The sequence below is a fragment of the Cebidichthys violaceus genome, unplaced genomic scaffold, assembly GCF_023349555.1.
Source record: "Cebidichthys violaceus isolate CVI_PGR_0920_01 unplaced genomic scaffold, fCebVio1.0.p SCAF_5, whole genome shotgun sequence".
Taxonomy (NCBI): Eukaryota; Metazoa; Chordata; class Actinopteri; order Perciformes; family Stichaeidae; genus Cebidichthys; species Cebidichthys violaceus.
The window spans coordinates 12,855,143-12,869,373 of NW_027176705.1; the positions used below are offsets into that span (position 1 = coordinate 12,855,143).

General features: G+C 42.2%; 3 protein-coding genes across 6 annotated transcripts in view; 2 read left to right on the forward strand and 1 right to left on the reverse strand.

The window, feature by feature from the left end:
* The window catches only part of cbfa2t3 (CBFA2/RUNX1 partner transcriptional co-repressor 3), a 41,013-nt gene extending 33,427 nt beyond the window's left edge, over nt 1–7,586 (forward strand). For all 3 annotated transcript variants that reach the window (XM_068730550.1, XM_068730552.1, XM_068730553.1), the window contains exons 11-12: nt 896–1,086; nt 1,617–7,586. In XM_068730550.1, the coding sequence (XP_068586651.1) occupies nt 896–1,086; nt 1,617–1,997 (572 nt within the window). In that variant the 3' untranslated portion in view covers nt 1,998–7,586. The remainder of the gene's footprint in view (nt 1–895; nt 1,087–1,616) is intronic.
* A 992-nt stretch (nt 7,587–8,578) lies between these two features.
* On the forward strand, nt 8,579–12,196 carry pabpn1l (PABPN1 like, cytoplasmic). Of its 2 annotated transcripts, none has more exons than XM_068731014.1 (6): nt 8,579–8,828; nt 9,826–9,955; nt 10,479–10,546; nt 10,629–10,735; nt 10,858–10,945; nt 11,490–12,196. In XM_068731014.1, the coding sequence occupies exons 1-6, from the start codon at nt 8,757–8,759 to the stop codon at nt 11,817–11,819; spliced, it is 795 nt and encodes a 264-aa protein (XP_068587115.1). In that variant the 5' UTR covers nt 8,579–8,756; the 3' UTR covers nt 11,820–12,196. The 2 variants fall into 2 exon arrangements, with proteins under 2 accessions (XP_068587115.1, XP_068587116.1); XM_068731015.1 differs by having other exon boundaries at nt 9,826–9,943.
* trappc2l (trafficking protein particle complex subunit 2L) lies at nt 12,192–14,015 on the reverse strand. The gene is made up of 5 exons (XM_068731016.1): nt 13,953–14,015; nt 13,414–13,586; nt 12,933–13,020; nt 12,452–12,531; nt 12,192–12,358 (listed from the first exon to the last, which is right to left on the reverse strand). Exons 1-5 carry the CDS (start codon nt 13,983–13,985, stop codon nt 12,313–12,315), a joined length of 420 nt encoding a protein of 139 aa, XP_068587117.1. The 5' UTR covers nt 13,986–14,015; the 3' UTR covers nt 12,192–12,312.
* Between the last annotated feature and the right edge of the window lie 216 nt (nt 14,016–14,231).

Below are 14,231 nucleotides of genomic sequence, written 5' to 3' on the forward strand. Positions count from 1 at the left end.
CAGTATCAGTCTCACCTCCTACTTGGTTGGCCTAACACACCTGGATAGCTATTTGTATGTGTGTCATTTATGTCTTAGTGTGTCAACTATGCACATCTGGAGGAGGTGGAGCAGGAGGGTGAAAAGTAATTTCATCTTTAAAAGTGTTGCTGTCTCTGATTTCTGAAGAAATTTACATTTTAGGTGAATTTATGTCTTGTGATCACAAGATACCACGTTAGCATTTCATTCATAGATGGTTTTATATTTGGAAACCTGTTTCTCAGGTGTATAAAGCCCTATAGGAAAGCATGCACTATACATATGTTGTGCACCGTGAGGCCAATAATGAAAGATGGCAAAATGTAATCACTTCTGCCTCTTACTGAGAGGAGACTGCGGGAAGTTTCTATTTTTTGACCGCCATCTGGAAAAGAGTCTACACACCTGCCTGTTGTAAAAACACAGCCTCTTCACTCATACAGTTTGTGCTTCTGCTGGAAAAACAAAAGGCCCCATGATAAAAATCGACATCGTAGGAAGCCCTTCAGTGGGGATACGGATACTCTTCACTGTGAAATCCATTTTACGAATTGTATTAAAATTATTCTTTTGACAAGATGACAATCATGCAAACAGGGAATCCCAGGATGTTGTTTGAACAGCCAAGTTAGAGACAAAACTTTGGAGACATCTGTTGTTGTCAGCACTGGAAATTATTGTGGCCAGACGTGTTTGAATTAATTATTGAAGTCTGGCTGTTTCCCTTTCTGGCAGAAAGTTTTAAATCTTGGATGATGTACATCTGTTCGCTGAGATACAACAAGATGGCAGCTTAAAGAGCCTCAAAGGATGACAGAGCAGGCAGGACGGGACGATGGGCGTTTGCACTAACGCCTCTCTCTCTTTTTCTCAGAGGAGGCAGTGAATGAGGTTAAGCGACAGGCAATGTCAGAGCTGCAGAAGGCGGTGTCAGATGCTGAGCGGAAAGCCCATGAGATGATTTCAGCCGAACGCTCTAAAATGGAGAGGGCGCTCGCCGAGGCCAAGAGGCAAGCCTCTGAGGAGGCACTAACAGTAATCAACCAGCAGGAGGACTCTAGTGAAGTGAGTATCACAGACCCCCCAACCACATTTCCCTTAATTCTCCTCTCACTTGTTCTCTAATACCTCACTCTGTCTCTCACTCATTAATGCTCTTTTGCCCTTCACTTTGTTCCCCTTATCCTCCAAGTTACCCTGCAATGTGTAATCCGTGCTCTTGGTTTGGTGCTGCACCATGTTGTCATCATTATTAGTAGATGCAGTCCAGTTGTCTGTGTAAATAAAAGCAGACGGACACAGATGGTTGGAGCAGAGTGCCAGGCTGAGGTCATTACTGAGCAGTTGACCACCACCTGCTGGTAACACAAACCAGTGGCCTTGGACCAGGACTTAAAGCCTTCAAATCAAATCCTTGTGCAAAGAGTAAAAAATATATATGTTCAGGCTAAGATTTTATAATACTTATGTTAGGTGTAAGAGCATGGCTCTTACATTAGGTTTAAACATATATTTATCTGAGGAAGAGAAAACTTTCCTGGGACAAAAAAGAGACTTATTTTTATCAACCCACTCTCTCCCCACTGTCTCAACAGAGCTGCTGGAACTGTGGGAGGAAAGCCAGTGAGACGTGCAGCGGCTGCAACACGGCTCGCTACTGCGGCTCCTTCTGCCAACACAAAGACTGGGAGAAGCACCACCATGTCTGTGGTCAAGGCCTGCAGGGGATGCCAGGGGGCAGCAGTGTCCCTCTAGGCACCCCCTCCTCCTCCTCAGCGTCCTCCAGTGCGCCCCCCACCCACTCGGAGAGCACTCCTCCAGGAGCCTTGTCCTTGGCCGGCCAGAGCAGCATTGCGGGAGGGGCTGGCAGCGGCAGTGGAAGTGTCTCTGCCAGCCCCAAGGAGAGCAGTTCCAGCAGTGCCTCTCGCTCCACAACTCCAGCTACCCCCGCCCTCCTGGATGCCACCTCTCGTTGACGTCGGACCCTTGTCCCTTCCCTGCATACTGATGCGACGGTGCCCACACTCCACACAAAACCAAACTGAGGAAACTTCATTGCACGCCGCTCCCTTTCCTCCTCCCCTATTTCAGTCCTTATTTCCCTCTTATCCTAAGCTCTTCTGAAAATCGTCTCACTACCTGATGATAGACTGACTCAACTGGTCACCTCCCCCCAAAAATACTTTTTCTGTTTGTGTCTCTTTTACAACCACAGCCACAAATACAAAGATTCCAGCCTGGGGTTCAGTGTAGGGGAAAGCATGAAAAGTGTCTTCTATCTCTGTGTTCAGTCACAGAAACATATCATATGTGTTTTGCTGAAAACATGAGCTTTGACTTGAAGATGTGGCTAAGAGGTGTCCTCAGTAATGTAAGCACGTTAAATACTGTCTGCATGAGGACACAAGACAAGGGCTGTGGTAGGCAACAGTGATGGGGGAGATAACTAGGCTGATTAGCACTTGCATTGGATTTCCCTTTAATTTAGCACCAATGAGAGTGCAGTACTCAGCCCTTAGATGTGCACTACCTGTGCAAACAGTTCACTGATGTGGCACTTATTCTACAGTGTCCTAATGGAGACAGGCAAGGACAAAATACCTTTTTTCAAATGGATGAGGGAAGGGAAAAAACCTGTGATGCGATTAATTCCTCAGAAACACAGCTTAGTATTTATTAAATGTTTCTTTTTGGCTTTAAGGGAAATTAAAGAAAAGTCCAAATATTCTAAATAAAGAATAGTAGTGATGATGATGCTGATGATGATAATAATGATATGAAAATGAATTAATTTTAAACTGCTAACTACCTTGCTAGCGAGCCAAGAAAATCTACACCGGACTCACCTCTCTGCACCATTGTGAACCCAAATGAATTCAAAGATGAATGAAAAATAACATGATCCAAACCTTTGTATTACACTGCCAAAGTGAGTAAGTAAGCGATAAGGAGAAGCACTCATCTTATAACCAAACGCAAAGCAACATCACCTCCTCAGCAGATAAGCCAGCCCTGAGAGGACCAGGCTGCAGAGAAGCTGCAGAACGGGACCGGAGATAGTCAGACGTTTAAAAAAAACAAAACTGTGACCTGCTTTGATCTGCAGCTGTCTCCTGTAGTCTGGACGAAACTACAGCGACTCCTCAGTGATGGCCCAGACTAGTGAATAAGGACAATGCTGTGAACTTGCCTACAAGAAGGACTTCATGAAATGGATGGAAACCCTGCCACAGTGTGATTTTTTTTGTTTTGTAAATGGTACCAGAGGAATAAAGAGGAAAGTAAAAGCTACACAGCCTCAAAGGAGATGAAGATACATAAATGGCAAAGGAGCTGCCAAAAACCTCAAAGGAAGCTTGAAAACATTGTCCAAGAAGGCATTGTATACTATGACTTATGAGAAGATTGTAAGTCTTTTTTTCCTTTTTTTTTAAAGCTCCACAACAAGGAGATATTTCAAGGATTTGGTGTTACCTTTACATTCACGCCCTCTTTTTCCAAAGCATGATAGACAGATAAAAAAGAGCCTAGTGAAGGGCGGTGTAGACTTGGTTCTCTCTTTCTACCTCCCCTAACCCCACACCTCCCTTCTACTGCTCTTCCCCAACGACTTGACTCAAGTCTGCCCCTAACCCCTGCCTGCTTCGGACAGAGCCGCTGAGCAGTCTCGTGGGAAGGGTTCGGAACCTGCTTGTAGATATTGTTCCTCTTTGAAATTTCGATAATGTCTCTTGTCGCTGATGTCCACATGTGCTGCCCTTGTGTATATCCAGAAAGATGGACTTTGTTTTGGTTTTGTTTCCTTTCATTTTCCTCCTATAAGTTTGGGCTGAGCAGTGAGGTCAGACCAAGCAGGACACTCGCTTATGAGAGGAAGCCCAGCATTGTACTTATTGTTTGATTTGTTGTATCTATATTAATGAGATGAAACCCCTCTTGTAGAATATTTTGTATTGCTCGCATTGTAAGACAGTGAGAGGACAGAGGTGCAATATGAAGAGAATTCAGCTACTGAATGGAACCTCAGCAACTGCCCATAGGGTGTCATATAATATAGATACATATAAATATATTTAAAGTAACATCAGTAACTTAATGTGAATGTACATAGTATTTAAAGAGGTCCAAAAATGTGTTTGCCAAATAACAGAAACCTTTAAAGTTTAATGTCCAGATTATGATTTTTTCACAGTACATTTATTTCTCAAATTTATCAATCTTTTTTTTTCTCTCACACAAGTTAATCAGTTTAAATTTTTACTCAAATCAAAGTGTCATGTGACCCTGAGCGGAGGAGACTGTTGGTAACAGAGGTAACGTGGCTTCATACAATGCATAGCTGAAAATGGATGAAAACAGATCAAAGGTGGATGGACACTACAGGACTTCTGAATTAATTAATTAATTAATTAGGCCTTCATTTACAATATTTGAAAATCCACAATGTATAACACCAAGCAAATATGTTTATGCTTCACTTTAATCTTCTTAATTTGAATGCAATGGTGCAATTGGGACTCAAAGCTGTGTCATGTGCTTCATTCACCCCAGGTCAGTTTACATCCTGCAGGAGGGGACTCAACAGTGTGTAGTAACAAAATCCCAAATATGTTGAAAGGTTTGAAAAGGTCATGGCTCAGTTTCAAATTTAGATCATTCACAACATATTTAAGAATTGTCAAACTTGATACATCATGTCAAGTGCTCTGTTTCTGCCACTGCAGTGACCCTCTCTCTCTTGGTCCTCATCAACCTCTGTGTGTGTGTGTGTGTGTGTGTGTGTGTGTGTGTGTGTGTGTGTGTGTGTGTGTGTGTGTGTGTGTGTGTGTGTGTGTGTGAGAGTGAGAGTGTGTGAGGTCAGGAGTATTTGTTTCCCCCAAGGTACATGGCAAGCCATTACTGTAGGATTAAGTGATATGCCAGTGTTAAGCTGAAGTAAACCTAAAAGCTAATTTTGATACCCAATCTTTGCAATGTTGCTTTTTTAACAGATTACTGTTTATTTGTAAAGATGCAGGTTGAGCATCAGTTGAATATCTATTTCCAGGCCAAGAGAGTAGTGTCACCTCTTCAGGTTTTTTTTTCCCCAGCCTTTCCCACATGCTCCAGCAATACGCTCGCCTCTACTAAACACATGAATACTAAACAGTCTCCAGGCCTTTACTTAAAGCAACAGAGGGCCTGAAGCAGCCATGCTCACTCAAATTTAATTTTGATCAGCTTTAAACGCTACAATGTTGGCCTCATACGCACTTCGACCAAACTTGGAAAAAAAATAGGTAACTTTCTTTTTGCCGGTAGTGGCATAGAAAACATGTTCACCAACAGATGGATGAAGTGAACCCTTTTATTTGGACTATCTGAGACACAATTCAAATGGGATAAGCTACGAGGTACCCCTGCCTCTGTGTGTAACATTTATGTATGTGTGTTATGATCGTTGTGATATGGTGTTAACCTCAGCCTTTTTGTGTCATTTCCTCTTTTCCCCCTGATGACCAGCTCCTCCACTACTACCCCAGACCATCGTTCACACTAGCTACCTCCTGTGACCATACAGCTAACCACCAGGAGAGGTTGACCTGGACTTTGAAAAGCTGGGCTGAGAGCAGACATGGTGGCGCACATTCAGACGTGATCACATGATTCTGTCTGAAAATTATAAAAACTAAATTGTTGAAAGGAATTGCCATTACTAATGATGTTAAAAAAGTATCTATTCTAACCAGACCTCAGCTGTTTGATCCATAGGTTTGCTCACATCCCACTAACCAAACTGATACTGCCGGAATTTAGTAGTAGGTACACATACTGTACAGTCAAACTTGCATACTACCAAACTCAACACAGAATCAACCATGACATGTCATTTGTTGTCCAAAACCAATAAAAGCACAGACCAAAGTACTCTATTGCCATAATAGGCTTTGACACAGTGTGTATTGACAGACCAGAAATAATAAGGTTAGAGCTCCACTACACCAGTTAACCAAAGTGTCTGAAATACACACAATCAGGGCACAAGAGTGAAAAGCATGTTTAATGAACTGGCTGAGTTTCAAATGTGTAGAATTTTATTCAAGCAATCAAAGCGCTTGTTGTCTACATATTGAATACTGCTTCTGTAAAAATAATAGAAGCATCTTCTTAGAAAAGCCTACTGATTGCCTGTTCTTACAGTTACAAAGCCTTGCAGAGATAAAAAAAAAAAAAAATGAATGGATGGTGTGTGTATGTGTGTGTTTGTGTGCGTGTGACTGGTGGTGTGTGTGCTTTTGTAAAAAAAAAAAAAGAAAAAAGAAAAAAAAGATAAAATCATACCTTTTTCTTCTTGTCTCTGTACAAACTACTTGAAACTTTCAGAGCTTTAATGAAACATCCCAGACAGACTTTAATGGCAGATTGATTCACAATATGTAGCAACAGCTTTGTGCAGTAAAATACCATGTTTGCGCACACTATCCGCATCGAAACAACATCATAATGACGGTTCCTTTCAACTCTTTAATGCTTTGTGTGTGTCTCCTTGTCTGCAAGTAAGCCCTCAGATAAACACAAAGCCAAACCCACTAGACCACTTATAAATGACCAAAATACAACCAAAAGCTACAACTTTCTCTTCAGATTTCACTTTGGTTAAGGTTTTTGTGCTATGTCCCGGCATTAGATAACTTCAACATGGTCGATTGTGTACAGGACAGATCCAATTGTCCCTCACTGAAATTCTCCCTCCTGATTTCACTGGACAGGACACAAAAGACCATGTTCCGTTACGCTGGGTGCAAGCTTCATTAAGGCACGAAACAAATGATATTTGTGCCGAGGTGTCATATACTTTTCTCTGTGAAGATATCATAGATGGCAAACGCATAAGGGCTCTGCTGTTGTGAATATCATTCAAGGGGTCTCCGAACACTTTACATCAGCCACTTTTCTGTTTGTTTAACTATGTACATGATATGGGCAAGACGCATGTTTAGAAAAGGCAAATATTAGCAGGTTGGCATTTGTCGCTCCCTACCCCAACCAGTAACTCTACCAATGAAATTTCAAGGCTCATCCGATGTGATGGTGACACGTCCTTCCTGTGAAACAGGCACTGATGACTAGCTACAGTAGAAAGCTAAAGTGGCAAACAGTGGATGCAGCACTTGTTTTCCCCAAAGCCATGGCTCAGGATGGTCCTGTTTTTACCTTTACATAAATTGAAAAAAGGTTTATGGTTTTTTTATGTGTAGGGAAGCATTCTATACTGTATTGTGCAATACATTATTACAGAAAAAAACATGTTTCTGTAGGAAAGGTTGGCGCTTTGAAGATCTTTCTCCTTTTGTTTTATTTCCCTCTTCAAGAAGGTCCTGTTGCCGTTTTTAGATGAAGTTAACTGTGCCAGAAGAATTAAATTCTGATTTGTATTTATTTCTTGCATGCTTTCCTCCCTGTTGCTAATACCGCTCTTTAACTGTTCGCTCTGTTGGATGTGTGAAGCTGTAAAACATTCTAATTCAGGTTATTGTCTGTGTTGAACAATGTAACTGTGTAATTAAAACATGAAATGAAGTATTCATCACTCTTGGTGCTTTTCTTCTTGAACTTCAGTCTTATTCTGAGACATCCCCCTGAACAGGACAATGATCCATTGTTATAGAATCATTACTCACGCAAAGGTATTATGTAAACTTCATTCCCTCTTCAGAAATATGATAACAGCAGATCTAAACAACATACTGAAAAATGATATTACAACAGACCCATACACTTAAAAACATTACTAAATATACAAGACACAAGTATTTACATTTTAAGAGATGCTTCAAAACATGTATGTCAAGCGAGTTCACACATTTTATAAAATGTAATCACATCCATTGAACATTCTGGCCAGGTTCTTTAATCTGCCCGGTAAGTCATTACAGACTCAGAACTTTGTTCATACCAGCAGACTGATGTTTTAAATTCTAGTGGAGATCCCAAAGTTTCCATTGATGCCAAATATGTCAGACTGAATTTAGAGAAATTTGTAGAAAATGTCTAGAATATTTCCATTTAATGGGATAATGTAGCCATAAAACGGTTGTGTTATGAGTGGTAATCCACTCAGTACAAGCATCATATAGCCTCAATGAACAACTGAATAGATGTTATCAGACAGAAGCGAATTCTTGGGGGAAATGGATGGGTGGATGAACTTTGCTCAGTGATAAGGTAACCTCTACTGGTTTCAAATTTTACATTTTACAATGTTTTTAATGACCAGATGACACTCAAGGATTACTACAACACCCATTATGCCTTTTAGAAATATCCTGTAATTTTAGTCAAACACCCCTAAATCAATCAAAGATATTCAGTTTTATTTTTGAAGAATGACACCATTTACTGTAAACGAATGTAGATCTCATGATTGATCAGTTGTCATTTCACCAGCTGTAAGTCGTGGGGGTGAGGAGGGGGGAGGGATGGGTACCAGGGGCAGAGAGGGGGAGGGCCCCTTGTTGATGCGCCAATGGGAGGAAGACATCGCCCAGCGTCCTTCTCACGTGCGCGCCACTGTCAATCAATCCAGCGCGTCATGGGTCTCATTCACAGGTGATATCTATTAGCTATTACCTCATATGCTGTCAGGTGTCGCGTCCGCTGTCCAACTGTTTCCTTCCTGTGGGAGATATTTTTTTGTGGCGGTGGTTTAGGCAAGCTGCAGTCCGCTTAGCAGATGCCATGTTTGAGCAGTGAGCATGGCGGAAAATCATCTGGAGTACGGCTACCTGGAGGGCGAGTCCATCGTGGAGCGTTTCGCCGAGGACCCGGTGGGTATGATCGTTTAAAGTGAATGGATAAGGGTGCCGCCACGTTTGTTTGTCTGCGTGCACGTATCATTACAGTAGTGTGTGTGGGTGGGGGGGGGGGGGGGGGAGAGAGAGGACTGAGGACTGTGACGTTGGACCAGCAAGCGCAGACCCAAGCTATGCTATGTGGTGTCGTTATTTCACTGATAAACGTGGTGTGCACAAGGAACGAGCTCAGTGAGCCACATCCCGTAACGGCACGACACGCTGGGCGGCTTGGAGACAACCCGGTGCACAGCATGGTTGAAGTATTGGAACACTGGTTCTAAATTGTGGTTATTGCACTCACATTACTGATGGTGAAACCCTCGTTCCCGTATAGATCCTGTCCTGAAACCTCAAGCCAGCTACATTTTTTATTTATTTTTTTTGATTAAAAAAAATAAGAATTTAAGAAGATTGAATAAATACCATTTGGTGCTTTCATAAGATATAAAGGTTCACAATTTGGCAGTGCAAATGCTGTCCATTCTGGTCATTTCATTTTCTCATATACAACTAATACTTTGGTTTCATTGTAAACCAGAAATTAAAAGTAAAATATCAGTCTGTCTTATCACAATCTATACCAATTTGGGTGACAAATAAGAGGAAAATAACATCTACAATACATAAGATGTTGGGCCACCAGAACAACTTTAAGGCTCCTCGTCATAGACATCTGCACATCTTTTGAGGTAACACTGCTCATCCGAAACATATTCCCTTTTTATGTGTTTTGATGCTACAGTGTTACATTGTATTGAGATCTGGTAACGCTGAAGGCCACAGCATATAATTCATATCATTTTCATTCCCAAATCGGTGTATTCCCTGTGTGGAAGCATCTTTATCTATTCTGTTTTGGCACTTATTTATTCTGGCTTTTAGGTACTCATTTATTCCCTTTTTTAATTTGTCCCCAGTCTGGTTTTCGGTATAAGCCACAGTGACCTCAATGTTCTGATTCCTTACCCAGGAGCTGGCGGCCATCAAGGCCAGAGTTCAGGAGATGGAAGAAGAGTCGGAGAGGCTGAGGGAAGAGGAGAGGTTTGATGCGGTAGACATGCAGCTCCTGACCGGCAGCCCTCGGCTTGGTGAGACTGCACGTGCGTTTTATCCGCCTCGTGGTTTGTTACTGTGTCACATTGGTGGACAGCTAAACACTGATTATGCATTTGGGAAGCCTCGACAGCGTAGCCAGGTGTGTGTAGCATCGCAGCCTCCAGGCAGGTGAGCTAGCTGCATCCTTCACCATCTGGCTAACACCTGGGACGCTTCACTGTGGTCACAACAGTGTTCACATGTGCCTCATCACTGCCCAATGAGACGAAGCAGTGAGCTCCAGAGAACCAGAAGGGTCCTCCTCGCTGCCTGTGGCTATTTTCTGCCTGTGTGCGTCTCCTCGTCCCTTTCACTTTCTGCTTCCTCCCTTTTTGGTTCCTCAGAACAGAGACGTAATCGGAGGGGAGCCATAGTGTGAGATATGTTTCAACAAAGACGATACAAGAGATATGTTGGTGAAATAATCATTGTGTTCATTTCAGCTGGAGTGACCCCTGTGTAGGCAGTATTTACTTCATATTGCATGCTCAAGAACAGTGTATACAGTTTGTTTTGTTTCCTCCACAGGACCTTTCTACAATATGACTCCTGAAGAGAGGATAGACGCAGACAACAGATCCGTCTATGTGGGAAATGTAAGACTGGCTTGTCTTTTCCTCATACTGAGCATGTTTCTTTTCACATTCCTGATCTGACACACTGTTGAACAAATCCCAGGTAGACTATGGAGCTACTGCAGACGAGCTGGAGATCCATTTCAATGGCTGTGGTCCTGTCAACCGAGTTACCATCCTGTGTGACCGCTTCTCCGGCCATCCCAAAGGGTGGGTGCAGCTCGTGCATACAGTTTATACTTCTTTTTTTCTACCTGATGCTGTTTGACCATAAAATACAACTCCTTGTCCATCCATTTTTTTTTTTTTTTTTTTCCTTTTACTTTTCACAGCTTTGCTTACATTGAATTCTCTGATCGAGACTCTGTGCAGAGTGCTATCGGTCTGCATGAGACCTTGTTCAGAGGAAGAGTCCTTAAGGTGAGGAGCGTTGCACTAAATGAAAACCCTCAAACTAGTTGACTACTCACAACTATAAGTCAAATGTCAGAGGTGTCATGCGGCCTACAGTACTACTGACATGGGAGTTTAGGATAGATGGAAGGTATGGGCATGTGTTTTTATTTGATATATGGATGGGAATGTGTTTTAGTTTGTTTGTTTTTTTTAAGTAGAGCTCAAGTTACAGCCTGCAATTCAACACTTCCTTGTACCATGATTCCTCCTTATCCCTCCTGTTGAATTGAAAAATGCCATTTAGTCCTATGTACTGCAGTTACTGTAACCGCACTCAAAAGGTCATGTAATTTGGGCCTCACTTAATTTTCACTCTAGTAATGTTACTTTTTATTTATTTTTTTTTATATAAAGCAAACAAGTCACAGTACCCATTAAGTTTAAATTTCCCTCGCTGTCTTTCTCTGCATCAAGATTATCATTAAGGAAATGCCATATTTGCTATTCAACAAACACTGATCATTCTTCCTAAACGGTACACCATTAAACGGTGTTCTTTGGCTTGCAGGTAATGCCCAAGAGGACCAACATGCCGGGTATCAGCACCACAGACAGGGGAGGACACCGAGGCGGCCACACCAGAGGCCGAGGCCGTGGTTACCGTCCACCTCGATACCAGTGCAGCTCTCGAGGTAGGTTCCGGTACCAGTCGATCAGGCCACAACACCAGACCCCCCACCCTTACTACGGAGGCCCCTCAGTGGGGAAGAGACAGTGGGGACACATGGACTACCAGGAACAGATGCCGAAACGTTACCCGTGTCTTCTTCTCATCACCCCACCGTCGGAGGAGTTGGGGGCGAGGGCGAGTGGACAGCACTACCCTCAACAGCGATAGACCACCCACAGCATACATATTAACGTGGGCGAATAGAACTGATCATTTTTAAAGAAGTGTTTCCAGGCATTTCTGAGTTGAGCATCGTGTGAGATGCCAGAAAAGACAGAAGAGATGACTTCCTAAGTTGCATCAGTGCTTCAAGAGATGTGAAGGATGAAGACTAAGGCCAGAGGTGTTGCATTATAAGCTTATGTTGCTGTGAATGCATGGGACAATCCTCAAATTGTTATGCAGTTGCATCTCTTACTGTTTTTACAAACTGATGCGAATGTATTGTGTTGCTGCCTGCAATGTCTTGTATAAATCCTCCCTATGTATAACTTATAAGTTCTTTGCTATGTAAGTGAATAAATAAAAAAAACAATGATCCATTGTGCAGCAACAATGAAGCTTTATTACTTGCACATTTCATTAATCAAGGCAACATGTAAACAATGGGATTAGGAGGGTTCTGTACAGTGGAGGCTCAGAAGATGGGGTGGAAGAGAAGTCAGCCAGTTTGCACCATCATTCCAGATACGATGCCGTCAAAGGCCCTGGAGAAACATTTGTCAACGATTACAACACTGCAAGATTTGGAATATTTCAGTGATGCAAATCCTCTTGAATAGAGTACAGAACAAACTCACTTGGACTGAATGGTGTCCCCGGGATTGTGGAATGGGTTGCACATTACATCGGTAAAAGAGTTGTGTAACTTTCTGAACATCTGGGGGAAAAAAAGCTACTTTAAACTCAAACAAAAAAATCAAGCATAGTTGGGTCATGTGTGCATCAGGCATTCAGAATGTGATTTTTGACTATCCTGCACTAGTATAATTGACAATACTGTTTTTTTTGGGGGGTTTTTCTGGAAAAGCTTACATTATCAGATCATTACAGTGAAACACATTGTGGGAGACTGAACTGTTAAATGTATGCTGAGGCAAAGTGTGACTAGGTTAAATTCAACACTTGCACCTATGCTGTGTAACTAGATCAACATCCTGACGAAGAACAACGTTTGTAGATGTTAAACGATTCCAATGTGTCTTTGAGAGAAGTACGCCTGCAGGGCTGTTTTTGATTAGAATACATGCAACAATAGGGTCAATTGTAGGCTTAACTTACACTTCTGATTTCATTGTCCCGTAACGATGTGTTTGACGAGTCCACAACGATGACAAATTTGACCTTGGAGTTGGTTACGTAGCCATATCTAGTTCACCAGTCAAGGATAATCGGTTTCCCCTGCAAGAGACTATTTACAGTATGTGCAGAGATTCCAGGTCCACTGACAGACACCATTTTACTTTTTAGAATACATTTTAATTATCATACACTTAGCATCCAGACATAAGCCATCCTACAACAATAGGAGCAATGCAATAGTCTACATGTCTAATATATCTAAGGATTTCAGACTCTTGATGACGAGAGGTGCGTCTATTTAAGTTCTTCACATGTACTAAAGATGTGGCAATCAAAAGATAATAAACCATAAAACAGTCTAAACCCTGTCAAAGATGCATTGTCTAATGAACAGATAAATCAGGCGCTTGGAGTACTTCTCTAGTGGGATTTTCCTAACCTTTAAAAAGCACAAGGATACACTTTGTAGTCTTCAGTGGGATAGAGCAGACCCAGGTACAGCTCTCTCTGGTCTCCCAAAGACTTGCCCGCTGCTGAGATCTTCTCCTCCACCACATCCAGAGAGGTGTGCACGGTGTAGTGAAACTTCAGCTCATTTTGAGTGGGCACACTGCGGATATACAGCGGGTAGTTCTGGGAAAGGCACACACACACACACACACACACACACACACACACACACACACACACACACACACACACACACACACACACACACACACACACACACACACACACACACACACACACACACAAAACGACGAGCCCTTTAAAAGCATCACATTTTCACCACTTGCAGCAAATTGTAACCGCAGCCAAAGAATGCTAATGTTGTTAGCTCTCTAACGTTAGCTGTTGAAGTGTTTCAACCTAATGGACCTTCAGGCACACAGAGAGCGCTGACATTTGCTTAGAGAGAATCATAAGAAGAGGGGAAACATTTGTCAACATTAACAGGCCACCGATAAACATGGGGCATTTAACGACAGCAATCATTACCTCTTTTGCGATCACTGCTATGCACACCGCCATGTTGGTGTTCCTCCTCTGAGCTGTCAGACGCTGTCACGTGACACGCTGCATTCAGACTCTGTTGGACAAGTGGCAACAGAGACGAATCACGATTGTTTTTTAAACCATGTATTACTCATAACACGTATTAATTGTAAGTATGTTGTACTTTTTTTGACCAAAAGTATTTCGTGAACATATATGGTCCATTTTCTATTTTCTCCGACTAATTTAGAATATCATCTCGCATGTACAACATTTATCAGA

Coding starts and splice junctions, on each gene's coding strand:
- pabpn1l (XM_068731014.1), top strand. CDS start 8,757: ATGGCGGAAAATCATCTGGAGTACGGCTACCTGGAGGGCGAGTCCATC. Junction 8,829..9,825: donor AGCGTTTCGCCGAGGACCCG/GTGGGTATGATC, acceptor TTCCTTACCCAG/GAGCTGGCGGCCATCAAGGC. Junction 10,736..10,857: donor TTCTCCGGCCATCCCAAAGG/GTGGGTGCAGCT, acceptor TACTTTTCACAG/CTTTGCTTACATTGAATTCT.
- trappc2l (XM_068731016.1), bottom strand. CDS start 13,985: ATGGCGGTGTGCATAGCAGTGATCGCAAAAGAG. Junction 13,587..13,952: donor TAGCAGTGATCGCAAAAGAG/GTAATGATTGCT, acceptor TGCCTTTCCCAG/AACTACCCGCTGTATATCCG. Junction 12,532..12,932: donor GGGACAATGAAATCAGAAGT/GTAAGTTAAGCC, acceptor TTTTTCCCCCAG/ATGTTCAGAAAGTTACACAA.